The following is a 27,390-nucleotide window of genomic DNA, read 5'->3' as shown; positions in this document are numbered from 1 at the left end:
ATGCTTCTTTTTCCAACAGAATGACTCACATAACATTTTTTTTTATTTCACTGAAGACAATTAAAGGGAAAAAGCTATTTTTGGGTGGGGTGGGGGAATCATTGCATGCTTGAAGTACAAAATATATGCCCTATACTGTGTATCTAATATTTGTTATATATTGCCCATACTTTGCTTCTCATGTGTTCTATATGCTCAAGCACAAATGAGCAACTCATAAATTCCTTCAGTCCCCACTTCTGGTGGACCACCCTGCTTTTAGGGTGCAAAGGAGAGGAAGGATATCAGATTATTCATTCCCTCTGCTGACACAGAAGATACCTTGATCAGCAAGGGTACAAATTTAGCCCTGGAGTACTGGTGCTTTCCAGTCTCTTGACTACATGAATTTTAAGAAGGGCTTGTATGTTTCACAGCATCCAAATGGTTAAAGGGGAAGTTTGTGCCTTAGTTTGCAACAGTCTACCTAAACAGAGCTAATTAATTGATTGTCACAAGCTTCTGTTTTTAAATTGAAGTTCTAGAGAAAAAGTCCAGTGGTTCATGCCACAAGTTGCTAAATATTCCCTGTATATTAGGTGCTTTAATTTTTCTCTTTTTTCATTTGGATGCCTCCCTAAATATGCTGAATTCATGCATGTTGCCATGTATATCTGTGTTTTATTGTTTTGTGAGCTTTAGTCTGTTAAGGTAACTTCTGGTTTGACATAGGTGGCAATGCTGCAGTGGACAATGACCCTGAGATGGATGGGGAGGATGGTGTGTCCTTTATTAATCCAATTGGTACTTTATACACTCCAGCACTTAAAGGTATTCATATTGATCAGAAGTCTTCTCATGATCTTATTTCATTTTAAAAATAGTAGGACCCCTTACAACCTTTTGGGCTACAGCTCAGTGTCATGAACATGAGGAGGCAGAAAATATATATAAAGTACAGTGGAGAATAGATAGAAGTAGCAGGAAATAAACAGGGAGAGGAAACATCAAGCCTATTAGGAAACACCCCCAGCAGAACAGTCTACCAGCCTACAGAATAATTTTGGACAAGGAAAGTGATAACAGAACCTCATAGCTCAGATACTTTAGGAAAGAAACAGACAAAACACCTGACTATTCACTAGCAAGCAAGTTCCTTAGAGTATCCCAGGTGCTGCCCAGCAGTGCATGGGAGTGATAAACACTGCCACTCCAACCTGTGTTTTCTCAGAAGTCAGTGCCTTTAATATGTTCGCAATGTGTTCAGAAAACAAAAAAAATCTACTTGTAAAAAAAAAAAAAAAGTTTGCTTCAAAACAGCCAGAAGTATTTTCAAATACAGATGCACTCTGGCCTGGTAGATTCAGCCCGAAAGTTTTGAAGACATTGCAGTGATTGATCTTGTAGGGAGTAAAGGCCAGGAAAGAAAAGGGTGAGCCCAAGGAAATTATAAGTATGAACTTTACAGTAATTAACTCAGCTTCTTCATCCACTCCCTAGTGACAGAGGGGCACGGAGAGGTGGAAATTAGGCTGCACCTTAACTGCAGTCACTGTGAGATGGACGAGTGCCATGTTGATCTTGAGACTCAAAAAGTCATTTGCTTTTGTGAGCCAGGCACAGAGTTGGCTGAGGATGGTGTGTCTTGCACAGGTAAGTAGGTGTGTGGGATACTGCAAACATGTGGGACAGAAATGCATGGCCAAAGGCTGTAATTTGGACTGTAAGACATCCTGAAAGTTCTGTCTAATGTTTCTTAAACCTGATTTCAGTTGAATGTTGCCTTCCTTCCTGCTGGTGTATGCTGCAGAGCTATTTTGCCAGGATATAGCCTCATCAATGCTGAGGGCTGGGGCACTGAGCAGCAGTCCTGCTTTGCTCTTACAGGGTATGTTTGGCATCCTGAGCAGATCTGAGCAGAGTCAAATTTTGTGCCTGCTTGTGCTGGTGTTCAGACTCTGCTCTGAAATCCGTTCTCTGAAGAAAAAAAAAAAAAAAGTGCAAGGTGAAGGAAAATATGATTCCTGTGGGTTTAGACATTTAAGATGACATTCAGAAACTGTAAGAAATTCTGTGCAAGATTTCTCCAAGAAAAACTAAATACAGTGTCTGTTCTTGCCTTTCTTTCAAAACCAGGTGCCCAGAGCTCCATTACTAGGTTTGCTTCATATTCTTGTGCAGCAGTTAGAGCAGGTCACCCCAGGGGTTTGGGATCCTGCTTTCTGCTTTGTCACTGGCATGGGAAAATTGTTGTGTTTTTACCATTCCTGCCTGTAAGATGGGTAAAAAGTGTCGTCATTTTGTCAAGATGAAGTAAACCTTAATGGCATGATCCCACATGAGGATAGAGCTTCACAACACTGTTATCAGGTTTTTCTGCCTGGATTACATGCATTTAGGAGATGAAATATTGCAGTCCTCCTCCTTCTTTTGCTGTGATTTGCCATTGATAGCGCACTTTAACCCTGACAATGTAATGTCCTTTCCACCCCCTCAACCTTCTGCCCCTGTTTTTTACGGTCTCGTTTTCACACCCAGGGAGTTCACACATTAATTCATTGATAGTGAACTATCTGTTTTAATGGCTTGATATTAATTGAGGAAAGTGAAACAATGAGGTATGAGAAGTCATAGATCCTGAGAACTGGTCATGCCAGGGGTTGCTCCCACGCTATTGAAGCAGCAGTGAGTAAATTGAAGAAAGAGCAGAAAAAAAAATTGATGGCAAAAAAGTGGCTCATGGAAGATAATTTCAAACATGTAATTCCTTCTTCTTCTTTCTCTTACAGCTGAGCCGGTGGTTCGTCTCCCTTTCTCCTTGGTCTTGTCTGTAGTGACATCAGCTTTGGTGGCTGCTTTAATTTTGGCTTTTTCGGGAATCATGATAGGTGAGTGTTTCTCTGCAAAAGTTATTTTCATATGAGGGCTGGATCTGAGCTGGGGATAATTGGGCCCCGAGAGGCAAAAGGATTCAGGTTTTCAGCTACTGCTGTATTTAATGACACCTTCCCACACACATCTTTACTTCAGATTTCTGTACTGCATTCTAACCACGATGACCAATTCGAGGAGGCTTCAGTTACTGACTGCATCTCAAAAGAGACATTGTTGTTTGTGTTGTACTGTGAAGCTACCAGAACACAGCTGCTTCTGGTTTTGTGAGATCTGGTGCTGTTTAATGCCTAAAAGCTGCTTTATCTGTTCCTATGTACAGATTTCACCTCCTAAAGTATGACATTTAAGCTTAAACTCTCACATAGGTTCCCCTTTCACAAACTGCTACTTTGTAGGGTGTGGGTATTCTTGGCATTTTTATTTTAAATTCTGAAAGGCATTTTTCACCTTTTCGTGTTCTTATTTCAAACAATCGCTCACCTGCATTTGGTGCAAGCAGAATAGATTTGAATCAATGAAAAGCAGTCAGGGATTCAAACCATGGCTTTGCCACCTTTCTTTGTCCATTCTGTGTATGGTCTGGGGGAGGAGAGGGATGAACCTGGAGCAGGAAATTAGATTTGCCCAGCTGTTTCAGTTTTAAGAATTTCAGGGGTTATCAGTTGCATGCACATGGTCCTGCATCTATGATTTCTGTCCTGACCGTACCTTTTTACAATGACTGAATACTTCTCAGGAGTGGAAGAGTAATCCTCTTTCCATCCAACGAGCCTATCATTTCCATCTCAGGAAGCGGCAATGACTTTAAAAAAATCAAAGCAAAGGCAATGAGGAGGAAAATGGAGGACAGGAAGGGTTTGTGGATAGGTCATTACATCCATCTGCCTTTGTCAGTGCATGTTTACCCCTCAAATTTTTCCCCTGAGCAACATCTGCTGGAGAAGATGTAATAACTATTACCGTCACAGTCTTTGGGCTCAATCCAGCTCCCACAGAAATCAATAGTGATTTAACCTGCTCATGATTGTCATCTTCTTTTGGAAAAATCCTGCAATATCAGTTACTATTTCAAGAAATATCCTCAGGATGTCTTCTTTCATGGTGTGGTTTTTAATGGCGTTGCAGAAGTGTCAGTGAAGCAATGCCAGGAATATAGCACCACCATAAACTGACTTCAAATGTAATCCTACTCTGTTGTTTAGAAACAGAGGAAGTTTTGGAAAATTAGCTATTTTTTATGTACAGTGTGTTATTCTGAGGAAACAGCTTAGGCTATCCATTTTGAACAATATGATGCAATAATTCATGTCAGATTTAGTCACTTCTGTGTCATTCAGGAAAGTTGGTTATACCCCAGCTCCCTCAAGTTTCAAACTGGACTTGTATTTGGAAGGTCTGGTTACACTAAATAGAGCAGAACAAAAACATCTGAACTCTGAGATCTCTCCAAGTGAAATTCATTTCACTTTTTCCAGACAGTCCATGAACAAGCCTGTTTCTTCATAAGATGTGTAAATCAAAGGTTCCTGGATATCTTCAGATCCCGTTTTCTATCTGTAATTATTTGACGTACAGAAATATACCAGTGTCACTGCTGGTTTGATTTCCTGAAGTCTGGCCACACCACAGTAAATCCCAGTGGGAAGTGATATCCCAAATGCAGTCTCTGCACATGGTTGACTGTGTTCTCCATGTTTAGTGTATCGCCGCAAGCACCAGGAGCTGCAAGCCATGCAGATGGAGCTGCAGAGCCCAGAGTACAAACTGAGCAAGCTGCGTACCTCCACCATCATGACAGACTACAACCCCAACTACTGCTTTGCAGGAAAGACCACATCCATTAGTGACCTTAAAGAGGTGCCTCGAAAAAACATCTCCCTCATCCGGTAAATTCATCTTTGCCTTCCCCATCCTTCACACTGTACACCTACATATCCTGGCTCTCCTAGAGAGGAGTGAATGCACAGCTTTGTTCAGGCACGTGCAAATTCTTGCACACTTTTAGGTTCATACCCCCTTTCATAAAATGTAAAACTGCAGTAGTTAGGCTCATGTGGAGGGGACTGGATTTTGGCATTCACCTTGACCTTCTGCAGGTGCAGTGTTCATCTTGTGGGATTGTGAGGAGAGCTGAATAGTCATCACCAGTAATTCGGTTACATCTTTTACAGGCTATGCAGTGAATGGCCCATTGCCATGAGCTGATGAAATTCTGGGATGGCTGAAGCTTGTAGGAGGCTCTTCTAAATCTTTGATGGGATGTTTGGTAAAGACAATTACATCCTTAAATGAAATAGCAAGGAAAGCAGTGGATTTGAAAATGCCAGGCAGTATTAAAAAGACAGGGATATAAAGCCAGCAAGATAATCACATCTAGATGAGAGCTTCTGGAAAGCTTAAAAGTGTCTCCTAAGAAAATCTTGAAAATTTGGAGTTCTTGCACACTTTGCTCTACTGCAAGATCCTTGTGAATGTGACAGTATCCTGGTACCATACAGTGTTATACAAAAAAAGTGGAAGCAGGAGTCCTTGGAAAACTGGGAAGCTTAAGGTGCTGAAAAAAAATGATGCTCAGAGCAGTCTGTGCAGTCTGCAATGTTTTGTTGTCCCTTATCTCATTCCACCTTACCTGCACATCTTGCTGGACTGCATCTGGAGGTTTCCAGTGTACCCTATGCTGCTGCTTCCTTTGTCACTTGGACTTAGAAAGAATTTTTGAAGTGTGACAAGCAGATAGCAGGGGATACAGCTGGGAATTGACAAGGGAAAGTGGACTTCTTGGAAGAAGGGTGAGTTATGAGCTGAAAAGGCCTGGTTTATTACAAACCTGTTTGTAATGGGTTGGTGAGGCAGAGCCAAGAATGGTGTCTCAGGCTGATACCTACAAAATGTTATTACACAAAGTGATTGAGCCACAGGCAACACAAGTCCTCAGTGTGGTTTCACTGCCCAGACTGGTTCTATCCTGGCAAAACTACAGACAGAACTTAAGGAACAGCAGAGCAGGTTGTTCTTCCTTGTTCATATGGACGGGAGAGCAACAGCCCATGCAAAAGCAGTCCACTGATACAGCAGAGAACAGAACCAATGCAGCTCTCAGCCCAGACCTGGCTCTAACAGGAGAATGTATGCTGTAGCAGAGAGTTTTACTGAGTCTTTTCCCCAGACTGAGATGCAGGAATGCCTCTTAGAGGCTGGAAATACTACTGCCCAAGGTGCAGCCCATGCACGGTTAAGAGGGACTCAGGATTTGGGGTGCAACTTCATCCTCTGCCATATTTCACCGTGTTATTATGACAGGCCACTGATGTGAAATAGTTGTTTTGTACCAGTTGACTTAACATTAATAGAGTGAGGACTGAATAGACAGGTATGCAAAAATTGTATCACAAGGATATGGGATAGGATCTATTGTATGATTACTCTTATTCCTTTCTCTTTTTCTTGTAATCTTATTCAAAATAAAACTGTAAGTTTCATAATATGATCACTGCCAGAAACTATTCTCAGCACAAATTCCTAGAGCTGAGTGCTTTACAAAGCAGTCATCACCATTTACTGGCTAAGGTACTTGCCCAGAATCACACAATAAATCAGGAAAAGTTATTTGGTTTAGAATTCAGGTCTTTTGAGAATCATTGTGCCTCCTAGTTTCTTGCTCAATGTTTTGTTTAATGGTGATGCAGAAATATCAGGGGAATTGTTAATGCGTTTGGGCTGTGTAAACACCAAGACTAAAGTCCTGTCTTTATTGATCTGTTTTGGAGCACCCACCACTGAGCACTGATACCAAAGCCATGGATGAGTGCTCTCTGTTACATGCTGCAATGCCAGCAGCTAAATTTCACTGGGGAATATTCACTTCCATGGATTGCTTTTCCTTCCAATTAAATAAAATATAGGTCCATGAAAGATCTCACCAAGGTCTGGTGAGATCATATTGTCAATATCCGGTTCTTCCTGTTACACTGCCATGAAAATTGTGAGCCCATTCTGTGAGCTGTGTCCACAGTATTATAATGTGTGTTCTCTGTAGTAAAACCTTCTTGTCTTCTCTGGTCTGTCCAGGGGTTTGGGCCACGGAGCCTTTGGTGAGGTATATGAAGGTCAGGTGACAGGGATCCCCAGCGACCCCACCCCCTTGCAGGTGGCTGTGAAAGTAAGTGACAGTGTATGAGTTATCATGATGGTTTCATGCACCTTTCACCCAAGAGTCCCAATGCATTTTAACAATGAAGATGAATGAAGCGTTGCTGTAAGTCCGGAAGGACGTGGCTAGAAATGTTGCTTCTCTGTTGCAACACTTTAATCCATCACAGCAATGGTACAGCTTGTAGCATATGAGTAAGTGAGGCTACTAAAGGAGTCTGAGAATAGTAAATAGGCGACGATTTCCCATAGAGCCACAGTAGAGTGCAGGAGTGAGAACTAAATCCATCCTCTGTCCATCCTCCCCATGCTACACCTGGTTGATAACCTGTCCAAAGCCTTGTGAGTCAGAGGCCAAAAGTCTTCACAGGGCCAAAAGCTGCCGGCACATACATGAAAGACCCTGCACATAGAAGATGGCTGGTTTTCCAGGGATATCACCACTCCCTTACAGGATGGATATGCATTGGATATGAAGCTAAATCTTAAAGAGACCCTGGTAGAGTTCTCCAGGCCTTCAGCAGTATAGCTGGCTTGTTTTCTCTTAGAGATTACATAGCAGCAGAGTTCTGCTGCTGGCTACAGATCCCAGTCTTGCTGGAAGGTAGGATCATTGAACTGCAGAGAACTCAGGAACTGTGATCTCATCCTCTGTACAGCATAGTTCCATATGTTAAACACTTCTCTGTACACTCTGGGCTATTTCCTTTGCTGGGAGGACGATGACAGCAGCATTGATGAGCCAGGAGTTCTGATCTTTGCCTTTCAACAGGCTTCACAGTCTAGTTTAGCAATGCTCTGATGGTTGTCTTAGAGTGAGGTTTCTTTTGAGAAAGAAGGATTACTGCAGACAATGTTAGTGCCAGGTGATCTGTAAGGTGCTGAAAAAAATGATGCTCAGAGCAGTGTATGCAGTCTGCAGTGCTGAAGTATCTGTAAGTTGGAGTATCTTCTCCTGGTAAACCTATTCTTTTTTTTTCCAGACATTGCCAGAAGTGTGCTCAGAGCAAGATGAACTCGACTTCCTCATGGAAGCTCTCATTATTAGGTGTGTATGAATCACATGAACACCACTTGTGTAGTCTGGCAAAGCCCAACAAAATAAAGAAAAAAGGTTCTTCATAGGTGGTGTCTTCTTAGCACATCTATACAGTAGTTTTAGCACAAAGAGACTAGGCATTACCATCCTTTTCTGTTCTTCTTACAAGTGAAGAGGCACCAAATAATTAAAGGCTAAATTTTCAAAAGGATCCACATTGGTTTTCACTACCCAAAGCAAAAAATTTAAATAATAATCGGATTTTTTTGATTCCTCTTAGAAATGAGAACATCCCTTAGGAATTTGGGTTTGACTAGTCAAAACTAGCAGATTACATTGACTTAATGCTGCTGCCATGTCATGTGTCAGTGTCTGAATCCCGGAATCCATGGAACTACTTTCCCATCACATTTGAGAGGTGGGAAAATAAGGAAGTACTAGAGACTAGACCTCAAGAAACATCCCTCACAGGCAGATCCCCATGTCAGTGTGTTACTTAGAACAACATTGCCCTAGCCCAATTTCTGCCTCTTGGATGGGGAAAACTGAAAGCAGATTTTCTCTGTTATCAGATATGTTCTGCTTCCTATGCCCCCCAAGTCTTGCTGTAGCCCAGAAAGAATGCAGAAAATAGGGAGAGGAAAAGCAGCCAAGCGCCACTGCTTGCCCACCTCTGTCTGGCCCTGCACTATCCAGGCAGACACAGAATGCAGGGGTAGTGCTTTAGCTTTATCCAGTTGCCCTACCTTTGAGATTTGTTATTTTCTGGGGGGAGAAAAAAAAATCCCTGCAGCAAAAAGGCTTGAATGTTTTCTGCTACTGTGCTTTTTGGGTGAAAGTTGTTCCACAACTGGGTGTGCCTGTCTCCACAGCAAGTTCAATCACCAGAACATCGTGCGCTGTATCGGGGTGAGCTTGCAGGCCCTGCCCCGCTTCATCCTGCTGGAGCTTATGGCTGGAGGAGACCTGAAATCCTTCCTGAGGGAGACACGGCCTAGACCGGTGAGGAAAGAGTAAATTGTATTTTATTTAGAGAGCTGCTGTCACAAGGCAAACAGTTCGCTATAAAAGAGCTGATCTATGAGGATACTATTTCCCAGAATTTTAGATGGTCACAAAATTTCTGTTGCTGTAAGACCACTGTGGGGGCACGAGCCAGGAGGATAGGGAAAAGATGCTTCTGAGGCTATGCAGAGGTGCCTCATCCCTGGACTTTGCTAGATAACATTGCAGATATGACCTAAAGAAAGAACGAAAGTCATGTCTATAAAAAAAATGTTCAACTCTTACCTTCCTCTCACCAGATGGGGACAGGCTGGGGGAAAATATTGAGCTAGTAATATTTAAAAAATAAAACCATTATTTAAACTGCTAATCAGATGCATTTCTGTGGATACCTGTCAGTTCAAATTTGGCATAGGCAAGTAGACAATCTGGCCTGGTGCTGTCAACTTAATAGAAAATATCTTTAGTCCAGAGTTTTAAAGATTTTCCCCACTGAAATCAGCATCAATAGGAAGAGACAGACAGCTGGAAATGTGGAAGAAATAAATTATGACTTCTAGAGAGAATTCAGTATTTTGGAAGAATATAATTTTCTCTGAGTCCCTGGGCCAGAAAATCACACAGATATTGCCAAAGTTGAAGACCAGGGCCCAGCTTCACACTTTGTCTCTAAGTTCAACAGAGGACAAAATGCTGCATTTTGTCAGTACAAGAGAGACACAAATTCAGTCTAACAGATATCAATAAGATTCTTCCTTGAGGCATCTGGAAACAGATCAACCTTTTTATTTTTTCCATGCAGTGTGGTTTTCAGACATATAAAATGGTCTGTGAGACTCAAAAGCACTGCAGTCTTGAATAGGTTGCAATAAAGTGGCTCCTTCCTGGATAAGGAGGCTAAACACCCAGAAAGAAAAGTCTGAAATCTGAGCAAGCAGACTTTATAAATGCAGGATTTTTTTCTGAAGCACCTAGAGATGCTCCTACAAATGGGCTGAACTTGGTGATAGGTGAATGGGAAAATTCATGTTCTGCAATGTGGTGCCCACTCTCACCCAGTGCAGCGTAAAATGGCACGGGCAAGACATGCTGCCAGGTAAGTGCTTTGTTCAAAACTGCCAGGCCAGGCTGTGCAAGATGTGTGAAGGGGCAGGGGAAATGGGGTGGGATCTGGCTGCTGAAATTAGAGAAGCCAGCTCAATGATGGTGTAGATCTCGTATGGAACTACCAAGAGCACTAGTCCTGCACAACAGGAATTTTTACCTACTTGCAGTAAAATGAGCCAGCTGCTTTTGTAGATGAAACAGCCCTTAATCTTGATAGGATGAAGCTGTGGGAGCCTTCTGATCTGAGAAGTTTTTTTCTGTTTGGCCCTACCTCAGTCATGAGTTCTTCTTTACCACAACTTCTGTTCCTGTCAGCAGTAGCTCTGTAAAACCCCTGTGAAAGCCCATGTCGGAAGAGGTTGATGGTTCACTCCATTGCTTCCTTAGTATTTTTCTTTCTGCCTTCACAGTCACTCCTTCCATTCGTCTTCCTTCTTTGTCTTTCCTGACCTGTTTGAGGTTACCTGAGACTGACCATAACAACTACCAGGCACAAGGCCTGTTCCCTCAGCTTGAAGATTCTCCCTGGTTTCTGCATTTAACTTGCTCCCAGGAGTGAAGCAGACCTTGGATTGATGCCTCTGTTTTCTGCTTGTCCCATGTCTTCCACGTTTTGAGAAAGCTGAACTTCAAATGCAGATGGGTAGTTGCAAGCTGGAGTTGATTCAGAAAAGCAGTTTCCATTCCCTCCTTAAGTGCTGGGTGAACGTGGACAACCTGACTTTGTGCACACAATTTTGCTCCATTCTAATACCTTCTTTCCCCTTGCCTTGCCCTGCTTCTGCAACCATCTCATGTGGTGTCTGCCTGGCAAGAATGACAGGGTAATTCATTATCTGGCTGCTGGGGCAGCTTCTGAGGGGCCAATGGCACCTGTGAGTGGTGAGAAATCAGCCTCTGGTGCATTTTTTGACTGCTGGCTCACAAACTACAAGGCAAGGAGACTATGACTGATGAGAAATGAGATGTGTGCAGGGCACTGTGCTCTGTGAAGTATGGGATCTGGCCCTGGAAGTGGATTTACCCTCTGCATACACTCGAGGTGTGACAGAGTCTCTGTACATAAAGCCTGTGGCTCAGTGCTAGTGGATGTATCTTTGCACTGCTCCTAATGAACCCTGAGCTGCTTTGTTCCTCCTATTGCTCATTCAGGGAAGACAGGCAGAAGGTAGGCATAGCAGGCTGGATGTCTAGCTTTCCAGGGCCATTAAAGGAAGGGAAAGACAAGGGACAATGCAAAGAGGCTTGGATGAGCTTTGCTTCCAAAAGGAATTAATTGAACACACAAGCCCTATCTGACTGACTGGGTGGCAGAGGTGCACTTCTCACTTTGCAGTAAGCACCATATGAATTACTGCCTTTCCCCTTCTTTTCTATCCAGCTTCATATTTTCTAGCTAATTTCTTTTACTACCTTGTCTTTCCAACCCACTTTTGCTTTCAGCCTAATTACAAAAAAGAGATTTATGTGTTCAGTCTCTACCTTCATCCCGCAGTTGCTCTTTGCGCTGCCTTGCCAGTAACATTAAATTCATTTGCTAGTTTTGAATAGACTTAATAGAGGTGTGAAAGAGACATTAAGTCGGCACTAATTCCAAGGCTTATGGAAAAAGAAAGCACCATGCTGGAGAGACCACCAGTTGCCACTGACCAGCTATGACCTGTGTGGCTTGGAACAAGATACATATGCAGCATGCTACTGTGCACTTGGACACTGAAAAGCAGGAAAGGGAGCAGAGGGAATGGTGAAGGAGAAGATGAATGAAGGGAAAGGGAGACTTAAGGCATTGCAAGGGACATGAGATGGAAAACTAAAACAACTGCTGGAGGTATCAGAACACAGGATCCAGCTTAATGATGGGGATGCTGCAAGCACTTTTGCATGTTGTTCATCTGTGTTCTTCATGTAAAAAATGAAGTTTCAGTTCAGCCAACACGTAATGATTTTTCTGGACTCTAAGCAAGAATGATCATATCTCTATCAACATCACTGATACAATACTGGTGATTCTTGTGGAATATGTCAGTTTATGCCAGCTAGGTCCACTCCATAGGGTTCAGATTTGTAATTCCCTATGAGTCCATGGTTGATAGCCCTGAAGGCTTTCTCTGTTCCATTTCTAAGAGTTGTACTTCTATTACAGGATTACCTCTTCCCCCTCATCTGCAGAGAGGCAGCCTGGTAGATTCAGAGACACCTGGGATTGGAGCCTTAGCTCAGTGTGACCATTGCAGAATTGTCCATTTTGGGAAGTTCAGTGCTGATCTCTCTCACACACAGTGCAGCAATCAAAGCCCAGCTCAGGGAGAGAAATTGTATATGGATAAATGATTCCTCTCCTTTGTGCTGTGCAGCCTGTTGCACAGAGCAGTGATTACACTGAACAATACACAGAATTTCATTCACCTTTAGCAAGATTCAGCCTCACCTGGGAGGTGTCACACCAGTGCTTCCAGCATGCCCACTGCCCTGAGCAGTAGAGCATTGCAGCTGGCATCATTCATTCATCTGGAGAGCAAAAGCTATGAAGCGGATCCTTTGGTGTGTCTCAAGGCTGCCCCCTTGCAAAATTAGTCCCAAACCTCCATTTTTCAAACAAATTACATGGCTAAATTGTCCTTGGCTGGGCAGTCACATCTGTTTTAGGATTGTATTTAGCCAAATAAAAGGTGGAAGGGATTCATCCAAGGAGGGAAAGGAAAGCAAAGAAAAGAGAAAGAGAAAAAACTATACAGTTCAGCTTGTGGCTCCAGCCTCCTGACTGCTTTGCAGTAGAGCTTGAGTCTGCAATCGATTGCAGAGTAAAGAATTGGGCTTTTTACTCAGTTTTCTCTTCAGTTTTTTGACCCTTGCTTGAAAGAGCAGGGAATGGGTAGATTGAGATATTAATTTCCCCTTGGTTATGCCCTGCAAGGGAAAAAAAGGCATGCATTCTTTCTTACTGTAGCCATCTTGTCTAGCTGGTGAGTCACTTTAATTCACAGAGGTAAAAGAGATTATTCCCCCTTCCTCACAAAATGGCAGGGAAAGAGCTGCTTTATGTTTGCAGAAAATAGTTATTCTGTCAAGAAGAAAGTATAAGGGGAGATGCAGTCCAGTGTTTAAAAAAATCAGTAAAGATATGTACGCAATGAACTATACTGTGTAAATAATAAAATATAGACAACTGGAATAAGATCACATTTTGGTTTATGGCCCTCCATTGAACAAAACAAGCTTTGTTCACACAGAGATGCATCATTTTTCAATTATTTCATTAGTCAAGTATTGAGGCCAGGTGTTTTTTTTCCCCTAATATCTTCAGAGGACATTAAGATTTTTTTTTTTTTTGGGGGGGGGGAGGGTGTTTGTTTGGGTTGTTTGGTTTAGTTTGGGGTTTGAGGGTTTTGTGGTGGTGGTGGTGGTGTTGTTTTGGTTTTTGTTTTACCAGCCAATGACCACTGTTTAACTACTGGCTGCTGCAGAGCCTGGACTTATTTCCAGTCCCAGTTTGCATTGGTTTAGATCAGGTGTGATGGCCAGCACAGCATTGCATCCATCTGGAGACACATTTCATTACAACAGATGGGCTGGAGATCCAGCAGTCCCTATAGCTGGAGAAGCTGTGCTGATTTGTGCACTGGTGTGAGAGTCCCAAGGGCAGGAGTGCCTTTTGAGGACTAGGCTGACTGGTTGGTGTCCTAAGAGAGACCTAAAGAGTGTGATAAGCTTGTTTGGTCCAATAACTGAGGCTGATAAACACTTAGCTATGAAGTGGTTGTTGTGGCATGAGCAGTCACTGCCACCCAGTTGTTTCTCATCACTCCACTGGCAGCAGCACTTTCCTCCCTCCCCCCACAGGACTGCCCACAGAGATCACTGAATCTCACCACAGGGATCACTGAATTTCACCACAGAAATCACTGATTCACACCTCAGGCATTAGTGATTCACACCTCAGGGCAGCAGCTGATGGTTTGTCTTCTTGGGCTGAGAAGCACCAGTGCGAATCCTGCCCTTTCCACTAAAGCATCTGGCTCCTCCTGGCAAGGGCTGTGGACTTCATCAGAGGGGCAGGAAAAAGGAGCTGGCAGCCTTAGTCGTCCATAGCCATTGGCTACACAAAACTGTGTCAGTGCTCTAAGGGGCAAGATAAAACCTACACAGATGTGGAGGAGGGAAAGAGCAAATGTGACTCATGCCATTATACAAAATGTCATTCCCGTGGTTCAAGGTGACTTTGGAGAGGAACTGGCAATTATACAAAGAAATTCAGTGAAGAACAGTTCAGGCTACCCATCTCAAAAATCGTGCTGAAAATTCAGAAGAATCTGCCATGACAACTGGGGGAAATTCTTCCAGGGGCGTGCCAGTGGAGCTGGAAAGTCACATCTGGCTGATTCTGTCTCTTCTGGTTCTGTCTCTGGGATCTGTATAACATTGTGTCTGCACATCCTTTCATAGTTCATGGGTATGGATTCTCTCTTGTGCATTTTCCTAATCCCTTTGTGTATTAACATCAGAGGTACGTCACTTGCTGGGGAGCTCCCAGTGCCGTATCATCGACGACTCACACCGTGTTTTTGCTTTTAACCCATGTGTGTCCTTTGGCAGAATCAGCCCTCCTCCCTTTCCATGCTGGACTTGCTCCACGTGGCCCGTGACATTGCCTGTGGGTGTCAGTACCTGGAGGAAAACCACTTCATTCACAGGTAGGTTGAGCACAGCCTGGGCAGGGCTTGCAGACAGGCCAGCACGGGCTCCTAGTGCCCTGCTCCATGTGTTTATGTCCTGCTGCACTCTAGTGGCTGGATACCTTTAAACGAAGTAGACAAAATCAGAATCATAGAAGCAATAAAGAGAGGAGCTGCTATAAATCAGGCTGGCAAAGGTCTGTTGTTTTGCCAAAGATTCTGAGCCCTGTCTCAGGACCTGCACTTGTGCAGCCTATTTGGCTACTGTGCAAATGGACACAATCTTGTGACAGAAGTCTTTAAAGCTCTTCCTGTCATGAATTTTATTTAGTGCCTGTCTGCTCATTTTGGAAACCTCTTCTTCTCCCTCTCGAAGAACACCTGTACAAGCACAGCCAGGAGGGCAACATCAGGTGACCATTGCTCCTGCTAAACAGGGTGTTTGGCAAGCATCTAAAATCTGCCTGTTGAGTAGAGATGAGCAGAGAGGTGGCAATTCACAGTTCTGAGAGTCACCCACAAGTTGTGCCATTATGTTGTTCAGACCTCAAGGTTTACTCCAGCCCAGCAGAGGTGCAGTTTGGAGCTTTTCATGCATACACAGATTCAGTATTCAGAGCAACACCTGCACATTGTTGTTCTCCCTGTCTCTGGCAGTACAACAGCCTTTGACAAGCAGCACAGTAGGAACAGATCAGTGGATTCTTCCCCAGACAGCTTGATGTTGGGACTAGTATACTGCTGAAATCAGCTCCTCTTCTTGCACTCCTTAGACACATAAAAATAGCTCCTGGAGTGAAGGGAGGCTCACAGGAAGCCCGCCCTTTCAACTGGAAAATGTTACGTGAAGTTTGAAGAGAAAACATTAAAGAACAAAACTGTTCCTGCTGTGGGGGTAGATTGGAATTGGAGACATTGTAGTTATCCATAAACACTGACTTCTCTGACTGTTCTAGGTTCTCTGCAGCTCAGGAAAGTAGGTACTGTTTTTTGTTTTCTCTTTGACTTGCAAAATTGTGAAATGATTAAGTGATTCTTCTCTTTCTGTTTCTTTTCTTCCCTTTCCTTTTAGGGATATTGCTGCCAGAAACTGCCTCCTTACCTGTCGAGGGCCTGGGAGAGTAGCTAAGATTGGAGACTTTGGAATGGCCCGGGATATATACAGGTAGCAGAGCCAAGCCCAGGGTCACTGAAATGAGGGAGAAGCAGTGTTTGTTCAGGCTCTTGTGCTGCTCTGTGTAACCCTGGTGAGGCCAGAGTGGGGAGATCCCAGCCTGGTGAATCCCAGCTGATGCCTTCCTGGTGTTTGCCTTAAACTGTCCTGGAGACTTTTCCCACTCGTGACAGTGAAGCAGGGCACCTCCTGGGCTGTGAAGTCTAATGGTCATTGAAGGTGTTTTTCCTCCTTCTTAGACTGTGTTCTCAGTTTCCTTTCTTAACGTTCTCCACATTATATGGCATTGATGTGCCCTTTTGTTTTGTGATCCCAAATCATTCTGAGTTTAATCTTTCTCCTTGATGCTACCCCTGCACCTTTGGTTTGGTATCATCAGTAAATCTCCTCGATTTACTGCAGCTAAAGGAGGAAGGTGCAGAAGAAGATCAGGAAAATGTAATCACCCAAACTGGAATTCAGCCAGGACATGGGGTTAACTACCTCTGCTCTTGCAAGAAGTGCCAGAAAATCTTTAATGACCATAAGCAGTCAGGTCTGCAGTTTGATGTCTCATCTTCCATAGAGCACCTCTAGAAATGCAGCTGCATATCCTGCTGTGCCGAGGAATTGGTTTGCCCTGACTTGGAAGAAGGAATGCCTTGTGCTCAGTCACCCGCACTGTTTATTCCAGTGCCTTGCATTCTTCTTTTCCTGCTTGGGGATTCTCCTGTGCAATTACTAAGCCAGGCTTGGCTCTGCTTAGCTTGAGCTCTGACAATATCACAGCCTGAGGTGATGCAAACAGAGTGCTACCTTCAAAAACCCGAGTGTATCAGAGCTGCTTGGGTTTTTTCCCCTCCACAAAGAGCCCCTATGCCTCCCCACTGTCAGATGGGGCTCTGCTGGGACAAAGTAGCATCTGTCACCCTCACACAATCAGCAGAACCAACTGCCAAGATGAACACTTTGGTGCTGAGCTTTCAAAGGTGCCTTTGAAGCCTGCATACGTTTCTTTGTCCAGGAATATCCTTTGGATTCTCAGCCTGTGCAGTTATGATCTGTGATACCAGCTTGCATGAGCAGCCTCCTGCAACTGCCAGGATGGCATTTGGGGCTTGTGGGTTTTACTTTAAATTACAGTGACCCTGAAGGACTATTGTAACTCCTGTCTCAGGAACATTTTTGTGCTAGTATCCCAGCTCTAATGGCCTGGCATCCTCCTCAACAAGCTCCTTGTTCCTACAAAGGGGTTTAGATTTTACTCACAGTGCTTTAGACTGGGTATACATGGGATAGGTTTGGCTTATTCTTGCTGGGTATGCCCAAGATGACCATGTGTGAGATGAGGTGAGGAGATCTTATTGTGGTTGAAAAGGGCAGGAGGAGACTCTGCCAGCAGCAGTTACTGTGTTAGTAATTCCCCAGGAGGATGAGGGTAACTGGTTTACCAGATCAGGCCTGAAGTGATGTAGATTAAACCGTACTTTTATGAGAAGAAACAAGTCATTTCAGCACTTAGATTGTTCCACCTAAATTAGTCTCTCCTCTCGCTCATAATTTTAATATTTCTAATTACAAAAATCCCATGTTAATGGCATTTTCTGAATTCTTGGCTGACTCTTTTGTTTTGTTTGTTCTTTGCAGAGCCAGCTACTATCGTAAGGGTGGGTGTGCAATGTTGCCTGTCAAATGGATGCCTCCTGAGGCTTTCATGGAAGGGATATTTACATCAAAAACTGACACATGGTGCGCTTCCTTTCCTCCGCTGTCCCATCTGTCTGTGTTGTAACCCCTTTTGTAAACTGTGAATATTTTGTAAAAAGCACACGTTCTTGTTCACTTCTCACGTGGTAAAAAGACAAGCTGGGTCTTTCAGAGCCAGCAGTGTTTGAGGAGACAAGGGAGCAGAAAGGTCAGACCTGTGCAGAGGTGGGTGCTGCAAGGCAGGTGAACGGGCAGGGAAGGGAGATCAAAGCAGAAATAGGTGCTGCTCCAGGGAGGAAAGCTTTAGTTCCACACTGAGGAAAGCAGCATGGGAGGCTGCAGGCATGATCCATCCTGCCAGTCGCAGAGAACGGTGTACATTGTGGGTTTTGCCTTTCTCCTGGCATACAGCAGCACTTGGAGCTCCTGAGTGGCTGGAGGTGGGGAGGAAAATCGGGTGAGCAGGAGGCAAGAGCTCAGGGAGTGTGAGGAGGGGAAAGGGGCTGGGGGCCAGGACACAGCTCCTGAGCAAGGCCCAGCAGAGGGGTGAGGTCCACCCTCTTGTACAGCTGACCTCTGCCTGTCTCAGCACCAAGCAGAGGAGTTTCCCATCGCTGCACATCTCTCTACAACTTTAACCAACGAGGTTGTGGTTTCCAAGCCACTGACCAGGTGAATGCTTTGGAGGGGGTCCTGTCCCAGCCACTGTCACCAGGGCTTTGCAGGCTACAGCACCCCGGCCCAGGGCTATGTTGGCTAGGGAAGGTTTTTATTGTACTCTGAGTGACAGGTGGGGCCTGTGGGCCTCAGAGTATCAGTGGGTATTCACTAGCATGATATTTCATGCAGGGTAGCTATTCTAGAGGAAAAGTTTGCTGTAACTCCTGTCTCCAGCAGTGGTCAGTGTCTCAGAAAAGGATAACCTGGATTTCACTTTTGTTACCTCCAGTGATGAGTACAAGGGCAAAGCAACCATATTTCCCTATCTACATCATAGGCTTCACTCACCTAACAGTCAACTACTGGTATTTGTTAAAACTTCTAAAGTGTGCTGTTACAACTGTGCAGCTTATTTATGTCTGAATCCTACAGCAGGATTTCCACCAGCTGCCTGATCAAAGGTTGCAAATAGCAATGCTGATGGTATTGAACCTAAGGGCATTGCCCACTGGTGATGGTCCAGTATTCCTCACTTTATTTTCCTTTGCTTCTGTTCTCAGGTCCTTTGGCGTATTGCTGTGGGAGATATTTTCTTTGGGATACATGCCCTACCCCAGCAAAAGCAACCAGGAGGTTCTGGAGTTTGTCACCAATGGAGGAAGGATGGATCCACCTAAAAACTGCCCTGGCCCTGTGTATGAGACTATAACTTTGATGTATTCATGCAACTAAGTTTCTGTTTCAAATGCTTTTTCTCTACTCAAAAGTTAATGACTTTTAAGATTGACCTAATCATGGCTAATCTGCCTTATTAAACTTTAGTGCCAGTGGTTTCTCTAATATTTAATTTTTCTGTTGTTTTGGAGAATAATTCAGGGCCCATTTGAGAAGTCCTGGCCACTGCTTGATCAGTCAAAGGTGACATAATATTTCTCTATCTTATGTTAGCTGTGAAACTTCAATGCATCAGACTGTACACAGGCAGGGAAAACTGGGCTCCTTTCTCTGTAGCCCTGCCTACCTTTAGTGCATTGTCCAAGGGATTTCAGGTGGATGAGTAATTTTTCTGAAAGACTCTGGATTTCAGCCCACTGATGGTCACATTCCAGTGGTTACCAGTACATGAGTTGTCCAACTCCAGGGAAAGCAGAGAACTCTTATTTGTTAGAAGCAAGAATGATGATGAATGTTTATGATTCCTAAGCAGCCATGAGCAGTCACATCCCACAGGATCTGCCTTTCATGAATGTCTCCTGTTCTGCCCTTCCAGCTACCGCATTATGACCCAGTGTTGGCAGCACCAGCCTGAAGATCGGCCAAACTTTGCCATAATCCTGGAGAGGATTGAGTACTGCACTCAGGTATCAGTGTTCGTTCACCTTGGATGAGAGAGGGGTGGAGAGGGTTCTTCTTGAAGAGCTGTCTAGACAAGCCAGGACACAAGATGAGGAGGCAGCACTGCTCTACTGCAGTCAGCAGTGCAGGGAGACTGCTGTCAGCCTGGGACCCCTGGCTGGGATATTCAGCTCATCAGGTGCTTGGTCCTTCTTGTCTTTTGCTGCTGAAAGGGACAGGCTGACACAGGCTTACACAGCTTTACAAGGAGCACACCTGAAGCTCTGCTTATAGAGGTGCAGATTCCAACAAGCAAAAGAGCAGAGAAAGGCCAGCACCTGCACTGCTTTCACATGCCTCATCCCAGTGGTTACCCTTAAGGCATAGTCAGCACTGAACAGAAATGGTCCCAGCTCAGAGCACCCTTTGCAGGTGGTTTCAGCAGCTGTTGGCAATTTTTTGAATCTGACAGCGCTGGAGAAAGCAGGTGGAGATGGCCAGGCTACAGGAATGAGTATTCTTAGGCTGAGCAACAGGGAGATGTTGACTGGCTTTTCAGGCCAAAATCTGATTTACTTATTTTTTACCACCAGTTTATCTTGTGAGGAGTAGAGCAGTTTGGAAAATGTTCTCCTGCCTGCATCAGGCTCCTTGTATGATCTCACTGTTGTTCGCTTCAGTCAGTTTGCTTTCCCTTGCTGTTCGGGAAGCTTCATCTGTTTTTTATGTGTGTTTAGATCCTGGGATTGGGAGGCATTTTTTTCTGCTATCTGTAGCTTGCCATGGCATATAGCAATACATAAAGGTTGCCAGGATCACCGCATTTTCTCTCAGTTTAATTTTCAAAGCTGCTTAACTAGCTCAGAACTGCAGTCCCTATGGATTCGGGCTTCAAGGGGTCTGCCAGTATTGTCTTCACTCAGCATTCCCATTCCTCCCTTGTTGTGTGGAGGCAATACTTACACGGCTCCAACTTTCTCAATATTATCTGAGAGTGTTATGAACTCTGAGATGATATAGATTCCAAAAAACGTTCCGACAGGAAATTTTGCTGAACATAAAAAATGCTTTTCATTGGTTTTGTGTCTCTGCTGTTCTATGGTGAGTTTAAGGGTTGCTTTCTTTTAAAGAGTTGGATTTTAAGGATATCCTGTTGCATCTCACACCTAACTGCACTTTGTTTGCATTTCTCATGGAATGTAGGGTCTGGGTGGTGGGATGTGTTGAGATCATAGCATGACAGCTGCTAGATGTGTCATTCAATGTGTGATGGCTGCAGACTTTGAGAAGTTCCCGCTGTTCCCTTCTGCAGGATCCCGATGTCATCAACACCGCCTTGCCGGTAGAATACGGCCCATCGGCTGAGGAGGAGGAAAAGGTGGCAATGCGCCCCGATGATCCAGAAGGAATTCCTCCTCTCTTGGTCTCAACACACCAAGACAGAAAGGATGATAAGCAAACCCTGCCTTCTCCACCACCCCTGCCATCAACTGTCACTGCCGGAAAATCTCTAGGGAAAGTGGGAGCCTTGGAACAGCCAGTGTCAGGGAAGATGCAGTCAGCCACAGCGGGGGGACACATCAACATGGCCTATGCCCAGTCCAATCCCCCTTCCGAGCTTCACAAAAGCCGGGGCTCCAGAAACAAGCCCACCAACCTCTGGAATCCAACCTACGGTTCCTGGTTTGCAGAGAAGCAGGCCAGCAAAAACAGTTCTCTGCTGGAGAAGGAGAGGCCCGAGAGGGAGAATTTGGGACAGGAAGGAAAATGTACTGTGGGGCCCAACATTGTGACTGGCAGGCTGCCAGGCTCCTCCCTGCTCTTAGAGCCATCTTCCCTAACTGCAAGTGTTAAAGAAGTGCCTCTCTTTAGGCTCCGCCACTTCCCCTGTGGGAATGTCAACTATGGATACCAACAGCAGGGCTTACCCTTGGAAAACTCCACACCACCTTGCGCTAGCAGTTACGAGGACCCTGTCCTTAGAAACAAGAGCCACATAACCCAGCAGGGGCCCTGAGAGCCCTCAACCCTGTCTTGACTTTTCACCCGTGTGGCCCCTGAGCCTTGAAGAGATGTCCTGTTACCCAACACACCATGAGCAAGGCATCTGACAGCATCACCTCCTATTTTGTGCAAACCTGCTCCCAAAGTGCCACCCTTGACGCTGTAATTTCTACTAACCCAAGAGGCTTCAAACCACCGGAGCCCCAGTAGAGTCAAAGGAACAAGGGGGAGGGAGGATGCAGGGAACTGTTGTTAACTGCAAGGCCCAGCTGCTGTTGCATCAACTCATCCGCATGGTTGTCGTCATGCCCTTCCTGTGAGCTTTTCCCAGTTGTGCGTCCTCTGCTTCCGTGTCAAGCTGCAGCTCACTGCCATGAGTGTTTCATGTCTGGGCTTTTCCGTGCCAAACTTGTCATTGCTGTGGAAGACTTGGAGGTCTCCTGCTGCTGGCAGAGCTTGTAGTGGGTTTGGGAAGAGCATCCTCTATCCAAACCAAAAAAAAAATACGACAGCGCTGAATGGTGACGCGATGGCACGTTCTCAAGTCTTGTTCCAGCTACAATCCAGTCTTCGAAAGTCCTTGAATGCACAGTGTTGTGGGGGTGCTGGTAGGGCAATGGAAAAACCCTGGTCACACTGCATCACTTGAAGGAGATAGGAGAGGCAGCAGAGGATGGGTGTAGATGCTATGAGGCATTCAGGGGGTGGGCATTGTTTTGCTGAGGTTTTCTTTGGTTTGGTTTTTTTACCTATGCGTAAGCACCAGAGCCGAGTAAAGCCCTTTAAAATTCCTTCTGTCCTACAAAAGTAGGAATGCCCTTCATCAGGAGCCTGTGAGTGTCAAGTAGAATCAAGGTGAAGCTTTAAAGGACCATGGTCATGAGAGAGACTTTCACCATGCCCTGAAAATGGACAGCCACCTGCCTACCTCGAAGGTTTGAAATAGCCTTTGACATACCCTGTACAAACAACACCAGAAAGGCAGAAGACTACATCGTGCCACTGTCTGGAAGCCAGATACTGTCTGTATTGAAGGGTTGAGAGCCCATTTTCCTTCAACAAAATACGTGTATGATAGTGGTTTAAAAACAAATACTCCATTGACTCACTTTGTACACCCTGTGCATGAAAAATAGTCCAGTTAAGTGTATTGTCAAAACATAGATGTAGGAAATAATTCACGTGTAAAGATGTGCATTAGTAACTTCAGCTTAGGGTTGGGAGGAGCTGTTTTGGCATGAATGCTATCCAAAAAAGTGGTGCTTATTTCCATAGAAATGGGAGTACTGGAACATCAGCAGAGGAGTGGGAAAGTGTTCTTCAGTCTGAGACTCCTTGTTTCAGTGAAGTGACCCTGAGTCTGGCCCTGGATCCAAACGTTGAGGTAAGCTTCCTGTCTTCATAAGGGAACAAACCAGAATCCCTATAGATCTTAAACTTTGGGATGAGGAGGTTGAAACTGGAGGACTTGGCTTGAGCCCACCTTTGTAAAAAACCCATTGTGGGGGGAGCACTAGTGTGCTCTCCTGGTTTGCCTTTCTGATGTCTCTGATACACAGAATTAAATCCCTTTTATAGGCCAAAGCCAAAAGGAGATGCGGTGACTGGTTAACAGGCTGTGCTCTTGTGTTGGAAATCTTGGGTCGGGGGCTGCTCTGAATTTCATGTTCGTCTGCTAGAGGTCCATCCCACTGCTGCTGCATGGGTTAGGGGGGATAACAAGGGTTATACTTAGAGGCTTCTCTAGGTTGAGCTAAGAGGGTATTTGTCATCTCCAAGATTAGTAGGCTTGCAGCTCTTGCTGTGAAATAGCCACTGGGGAAGGATTCTGTCTGTCTTAGGACTGTGTTAGTGTCACACCAGTATCTCTCTCTCTAGCTCAGTAAACTCAGTGGGGTAGTTTGTCGAGTCTCAGGAAAGCTGATTAATTCAGGAGGCAAGCACTATCTGAACAATTTATTGCACTAGTATATTATTCACATATAATAGAAATTTTCGTTTAAGTATTCCAGCTTTCTCATTTTCAGACGAGCTGAAGCTCCTCATTGTTTTCTTTAGCTTTTCATTGCAAAGGAGCACACACTGAGTTTTTGCTGCCTTACAAAGTTACTAAGGGCAGAAGCTGACCTGTTTACTGATGAGTGTTTTCAAAAGAATGCACAAGAACAAAAAGTTGCTAAGTTAATGATCTTTGACTAGCTGAAATTCTTAATTCTTGGATCTGGGGCAGCAGCTTCAATGCTGCACAAATGCAGATAAGCTGCCAGGTTATGATGTTAAAGGTGGCATTTCTAAAGAAACTTAAAAAGCACAAGCAGCAAGAGATAATTTTAAGTCTGTAGGTGTGAAAGGCAGGCTCTCCCAGCCATGGTGAGAGTGTGGTTACTGCTCTGGGCTCGTGCTGTGCAGTTATTTTATTGTAGAATTTCTACCAAAATACTCTTACAGAATGGGAATTGTAAAAAAATGAAGGAGCTAAACACCTTCCTGCTTCTTACCTATGGAGTATGTCAAGAGATAATTCTGATCAGGGGAAATGATGAATTACTGTTGAAATTCTCCAGTCTGCTGAGTACAGTGCATTGAGACAAATCCTGCTCAGCACTGGCAGCTGCTTTTAAGTGAGCTTTCCTCTAGTGTCTCCAGTGCAAAACGCTTTGTTGTGGGTTCTTTAATGGTTTGGATTTTCTCAGTTGGTTAGAGTTTTGGGGTTTATTTGTATTACTGGGTTGGTTTTTTTTTTTTTTTTTCCTTAACTCTTGGAATTCAGAAATCCAGTTTGGGCTTATTTTTAATGTTAAAACCATACCATTTCTGAGCTCCACAGCAAGCATTTAGTTTGTTATCACAGTGTGCTGTCCAAACACAGTACCCCAGGTTGCAAAACTGTTCTGTAAATATTGGTGCTAATCAAATCTTCTCACTTAGAAACAAGAGCTGGAGCATCACCTGTCTCCGTTCTTAGAAAAGAAATACTACCATTACTTCCTTGGACCAAAGGGTGCTGTGTTACTTGTGTTCAGGCTGCAGTTGTCATGAGCATGAACCAGAAATTTTAATTTCTGTGTCTAGGACGATTCACCTGTTCAGTACTCAGAGCTGCAGGGACCTGAAGGGATTTAAGTCACCATGGGCTCACCAGACCAAAGCACTCTGTAAATCCCAAATTCCTCTATCAAACCCCTCCATGCTAGGAGAAAAACAAATTCAAGTTATTTTAACCCTCTTACCCATTTTTGTCTATGACTTATTTTTTAAATTGTAGTTTATTGACACACTGTTTTTAAGGAACTTGTTTTAAGACTGTTAATCTTTTGTGTTGGTAATAATGATGTTCTGATGTATGTCTTCCTCATTCTACAGTGGAAAAGCGGGAAGCAATATGATCTACAGGATGTAAAGCACAACTGGGAAAAACCCTGTGCTACCCCTCTTATGCTCTGAAAATGGCTTATTTCCTTGTGGATGTTACCTGGTTTCCTATAGAAGATAAGTTGGTTTTTGATTCTGTGAGCTCCTGGAGGTAAACTAGTTTTGGATGCCTGTCTCTCTACCTTTCCAGCTGTCCCATTATCTTCCCTTTTTGCCACTGAACCTTGTTTCTCCACCATATGCCTGGGAATGGAGTTGAGGGCAGGAGCAAGGCGCAGTGAGGGAGCAGGGTGGGAGAGGGGCCTGGCCACAGCGGGGGGAGGTGCTGGGACCACAGGTGGGAAGCCCCAGGGCTGCATTAATTTGGCCAATTCTTGGAGAGCAGTGTTGGGCTGTGGCTGCTCCAGCTTCCCTGCACAGGCTTCACAAAAGCAGCACAGCACACGAGAGCTGAAACAGGGAATGACAGGTGCCACTTTGCATGTCTGCTCCTGGTACTGCGCCTGGCTTCTGGGGGATGAGAACCTTGACATGGGAATAGCATAAAACAGCCTTCCACAGCAGCAAAGGCATTCGCCGTTTGTCTGTCCCAGAGTTAAACCCATAACAGGGTAATGTCCAAGTGTCCACATCTGGCTTCTTTAAGTACCAAGCTTCATTATAGGAGTGTGTCTCATGTACAGCCGTTTTTGCAACATTGTTTATAAAGGAAGGGCCTGTGCACTTCAGGGATACTACGAAGAAAAATACTAATATATGGTCATTGAGTATTTTGTATTGAATAGTGTATTTGTATTGTAAACAAGTGTAGTGAACCACAAGGCATGAAGACAAATAAAGTGACAGTAGCTGGATTTCTCTGTGTTGGGCTGTGCAATGATTGGATCAATGTCAGAGAGAAGTCTCTGGACATCCATCTTTACTTTGCAAAGTTGCAGAAATATTAAGGTGATGAACACCCTAAGGAGCAGGTTTGTTTTGGTGGCTTGGAGCCACGTTTTGGGCTCACAGGAGCTGTTCCAGACTTCTTTGCATTGCAAATGTTACACATCACATTTCTTACAGGGGAAAGTGCCCTTCCCTCTGTCACAAGGAAGGCTGGCTTTTACCCACAGCAAACTGGCCAGGATAAAAAGGGAACAAAGAATATGGCTGAAGATAGCATTTGGGTGGTTTCCTGAATCTACGTATCTAAGACATTTGATACACATTTGAGTCTGGAGAAAGGGTAGGTCTACATATAAGCTGCATTGTAATACATTTTCGGTATTGAAAATGACAGTATTGAATCTTGTGACAATTCTAGGAAGAGGTAGCTCCTGCCCTGAAGCACTCTTTATCCCATCCCATGTCACTCCTATGGCCCAGGTAGCTGCATTCTCTAGAAATGCTCCTTGAAATTAGGACTGACTTACTATAAACTTTGTCCTTTACGTGCTCATTCCACTGCAGAATAGTGCTCTGGTATGGTTAACAAGACTTTTCCAGTAGGCACTTCTCCCCTCTCCTTTGTTTCCTTCCCTAACTCAAAAAGGAATTCTCCTGTGCTCTTCCAGGAACAGGGCTGGTCAGCAGCCAGCCACACAACATGGTTTGGATCTGGCACTGGCTGGAAATCTCTGCTCTAATTTCCTTTCTTCCAGTCTGTCTGCAGCCAGGCAGGGAAAAGGATGCAGGTGGGTACTCTTGCTCTGTGGCTTTCATGGACAATTTCAGTTTCCACCTGGTCCTTGAGAAGGCTTTTGCAAACTCTGAACTCTGAAAAAGCCATGACAGAAATGCTGGATTTGCCACCCCTCGCAAGTAACAGAGTTAACTTGTCAGAGGAGCTACACTATGTCTTGCAGAGCTGTGGAGCCAGCCTTGGATCTGTGTGCCTCAGATGTTGCTGACCAGCAGCACTCTGAAAGCTCAGGCTCCCTGCCCAGAAAACCATTACTGTGACCATCTGCAAATCAGTCACTGAGTCCAGCTCAGCTGAACTCGCTAGAACTTAATTCCCCATCCTCAAACACCTCAAGAAAATTCTCATCCTCCTGTCACATGCACCTGTGGTCTCTGCAGCCAGCAGTCAAGAAAACTTGAAAGATTTAATTGCTAGGAGTACTGAGGAAGGACATTTTCTTTATCGGGACCTGAGACATGCTGTGGGACAAGGACTGGCCTCAGAGTCTGTACTGAGAGCAAGAATTGCTGAGGACCATCTGTTTATTTATTTATAAACTACAGATAATGCTTTATTCATGTAGTTTATCATGACTTTGAGGATCATTTGGCTTTTTTTCTAACCAGTCAGGGGCTATGATAGTACA

The 27,390-nt window shown here is 44.4% G+C and overlaps 2 protein-coding genes across 2 annotated transcripts in view; both read left to right on the top strand.

Annotated features, from left to right (window-relative positions):
- The window catches only part of LOC136286208 (ALK tyrosine kinase receptor-like), a 194,556-nt gene extending 193,773 nt beyond the window's left edge, over window positions 1-783 (top strand). Inside the window, exon 18 of the mRNA XM_066177564.1 lies at window positions 712-783. Coding sequence (XP_066033661.1) covers window positions 712-736 — 25 coding nt within the window. The 3' untranslated portion in view covers window positions 737-783. The remainder of the gene's footprint in view (window positions 1-711) is intronic.
- On the top strand, window positions 735-25,924 carry LOC136286489 (ALK tyrosine kinase receptor-like). Its single transcript, XM_066178119.1, has 14 exons — window positions 735-810; window positions 1,480-1,632; window positions 2,769-2,867; window positions 4,574-4,760; window positions 6,943-7,033; window positions 8,007-8,071; window positions 8,935-9,064; window positions 14,768-14,865; window positions 15,920-16,012; window positions 17,648-17,749; window positions 18,928-19,062; window positions 19,638-19,728; window positions 21,015-23,090; window positions 25,070-25,924. The coding sequence occupies exons 1-13, from the start codon at window positions 744-746 to the stop codon at window positions 21,717-21,719; spliced, it is 2,016 nt and encodes a 671-aa protein (XP_066034216.1). The 5' UTR covers window positions 735-743; the 3' UTR covers window positions 21,720-23,090; window positions 25,070-25,924.
- Window positions 25,925-27,390: the final 1,466 nt, after the last annotated feature.

This window comes from Chamaea fasciata, unplaced genomic scaffold (genome assembly GCF_029207755.1).
Source record: "Chamaea fasciata isolate MVZ Bird 193981 ecotype frontalis unplaced genomic scaffold, bChaFas1.0.hap1 SCAF_3, whole genome shotgun sequence".
Lineage (NCBI taxonomy): Eukaryota > Metazoa > Chordata > Aves > Passeriformes > Sylviidae > Chamaea > Chamaea fasciata.
Note: the sequence above shows the minus strand (reverse complement) of the source record. Positions and strands in the feature narration are given on the sequence as shown.

Coding starts and splice junctions, on each gene's coding strand:
- LOC136286489 (XM_066178119.1), top strand. CDS start 744: ATGGATGGGGAGGATGGTGTGTCCTTTATTAATCCAATTGGTACTTTA. Junction 4,761..6,942: donor AAAAACATCTCCCTCATCCG/GTAAATTCATCT, acceptor TGGTCTGTCCAG/GGGTTTGGGCCACGGAGCCT. Junction 16,013..17,647: donor ATGGCCCGGGATATATACAG/GTAGCAGAGCCA, acceptor TGTTCTTTGCAG/AGCCAGCTACTATCGTAAGG.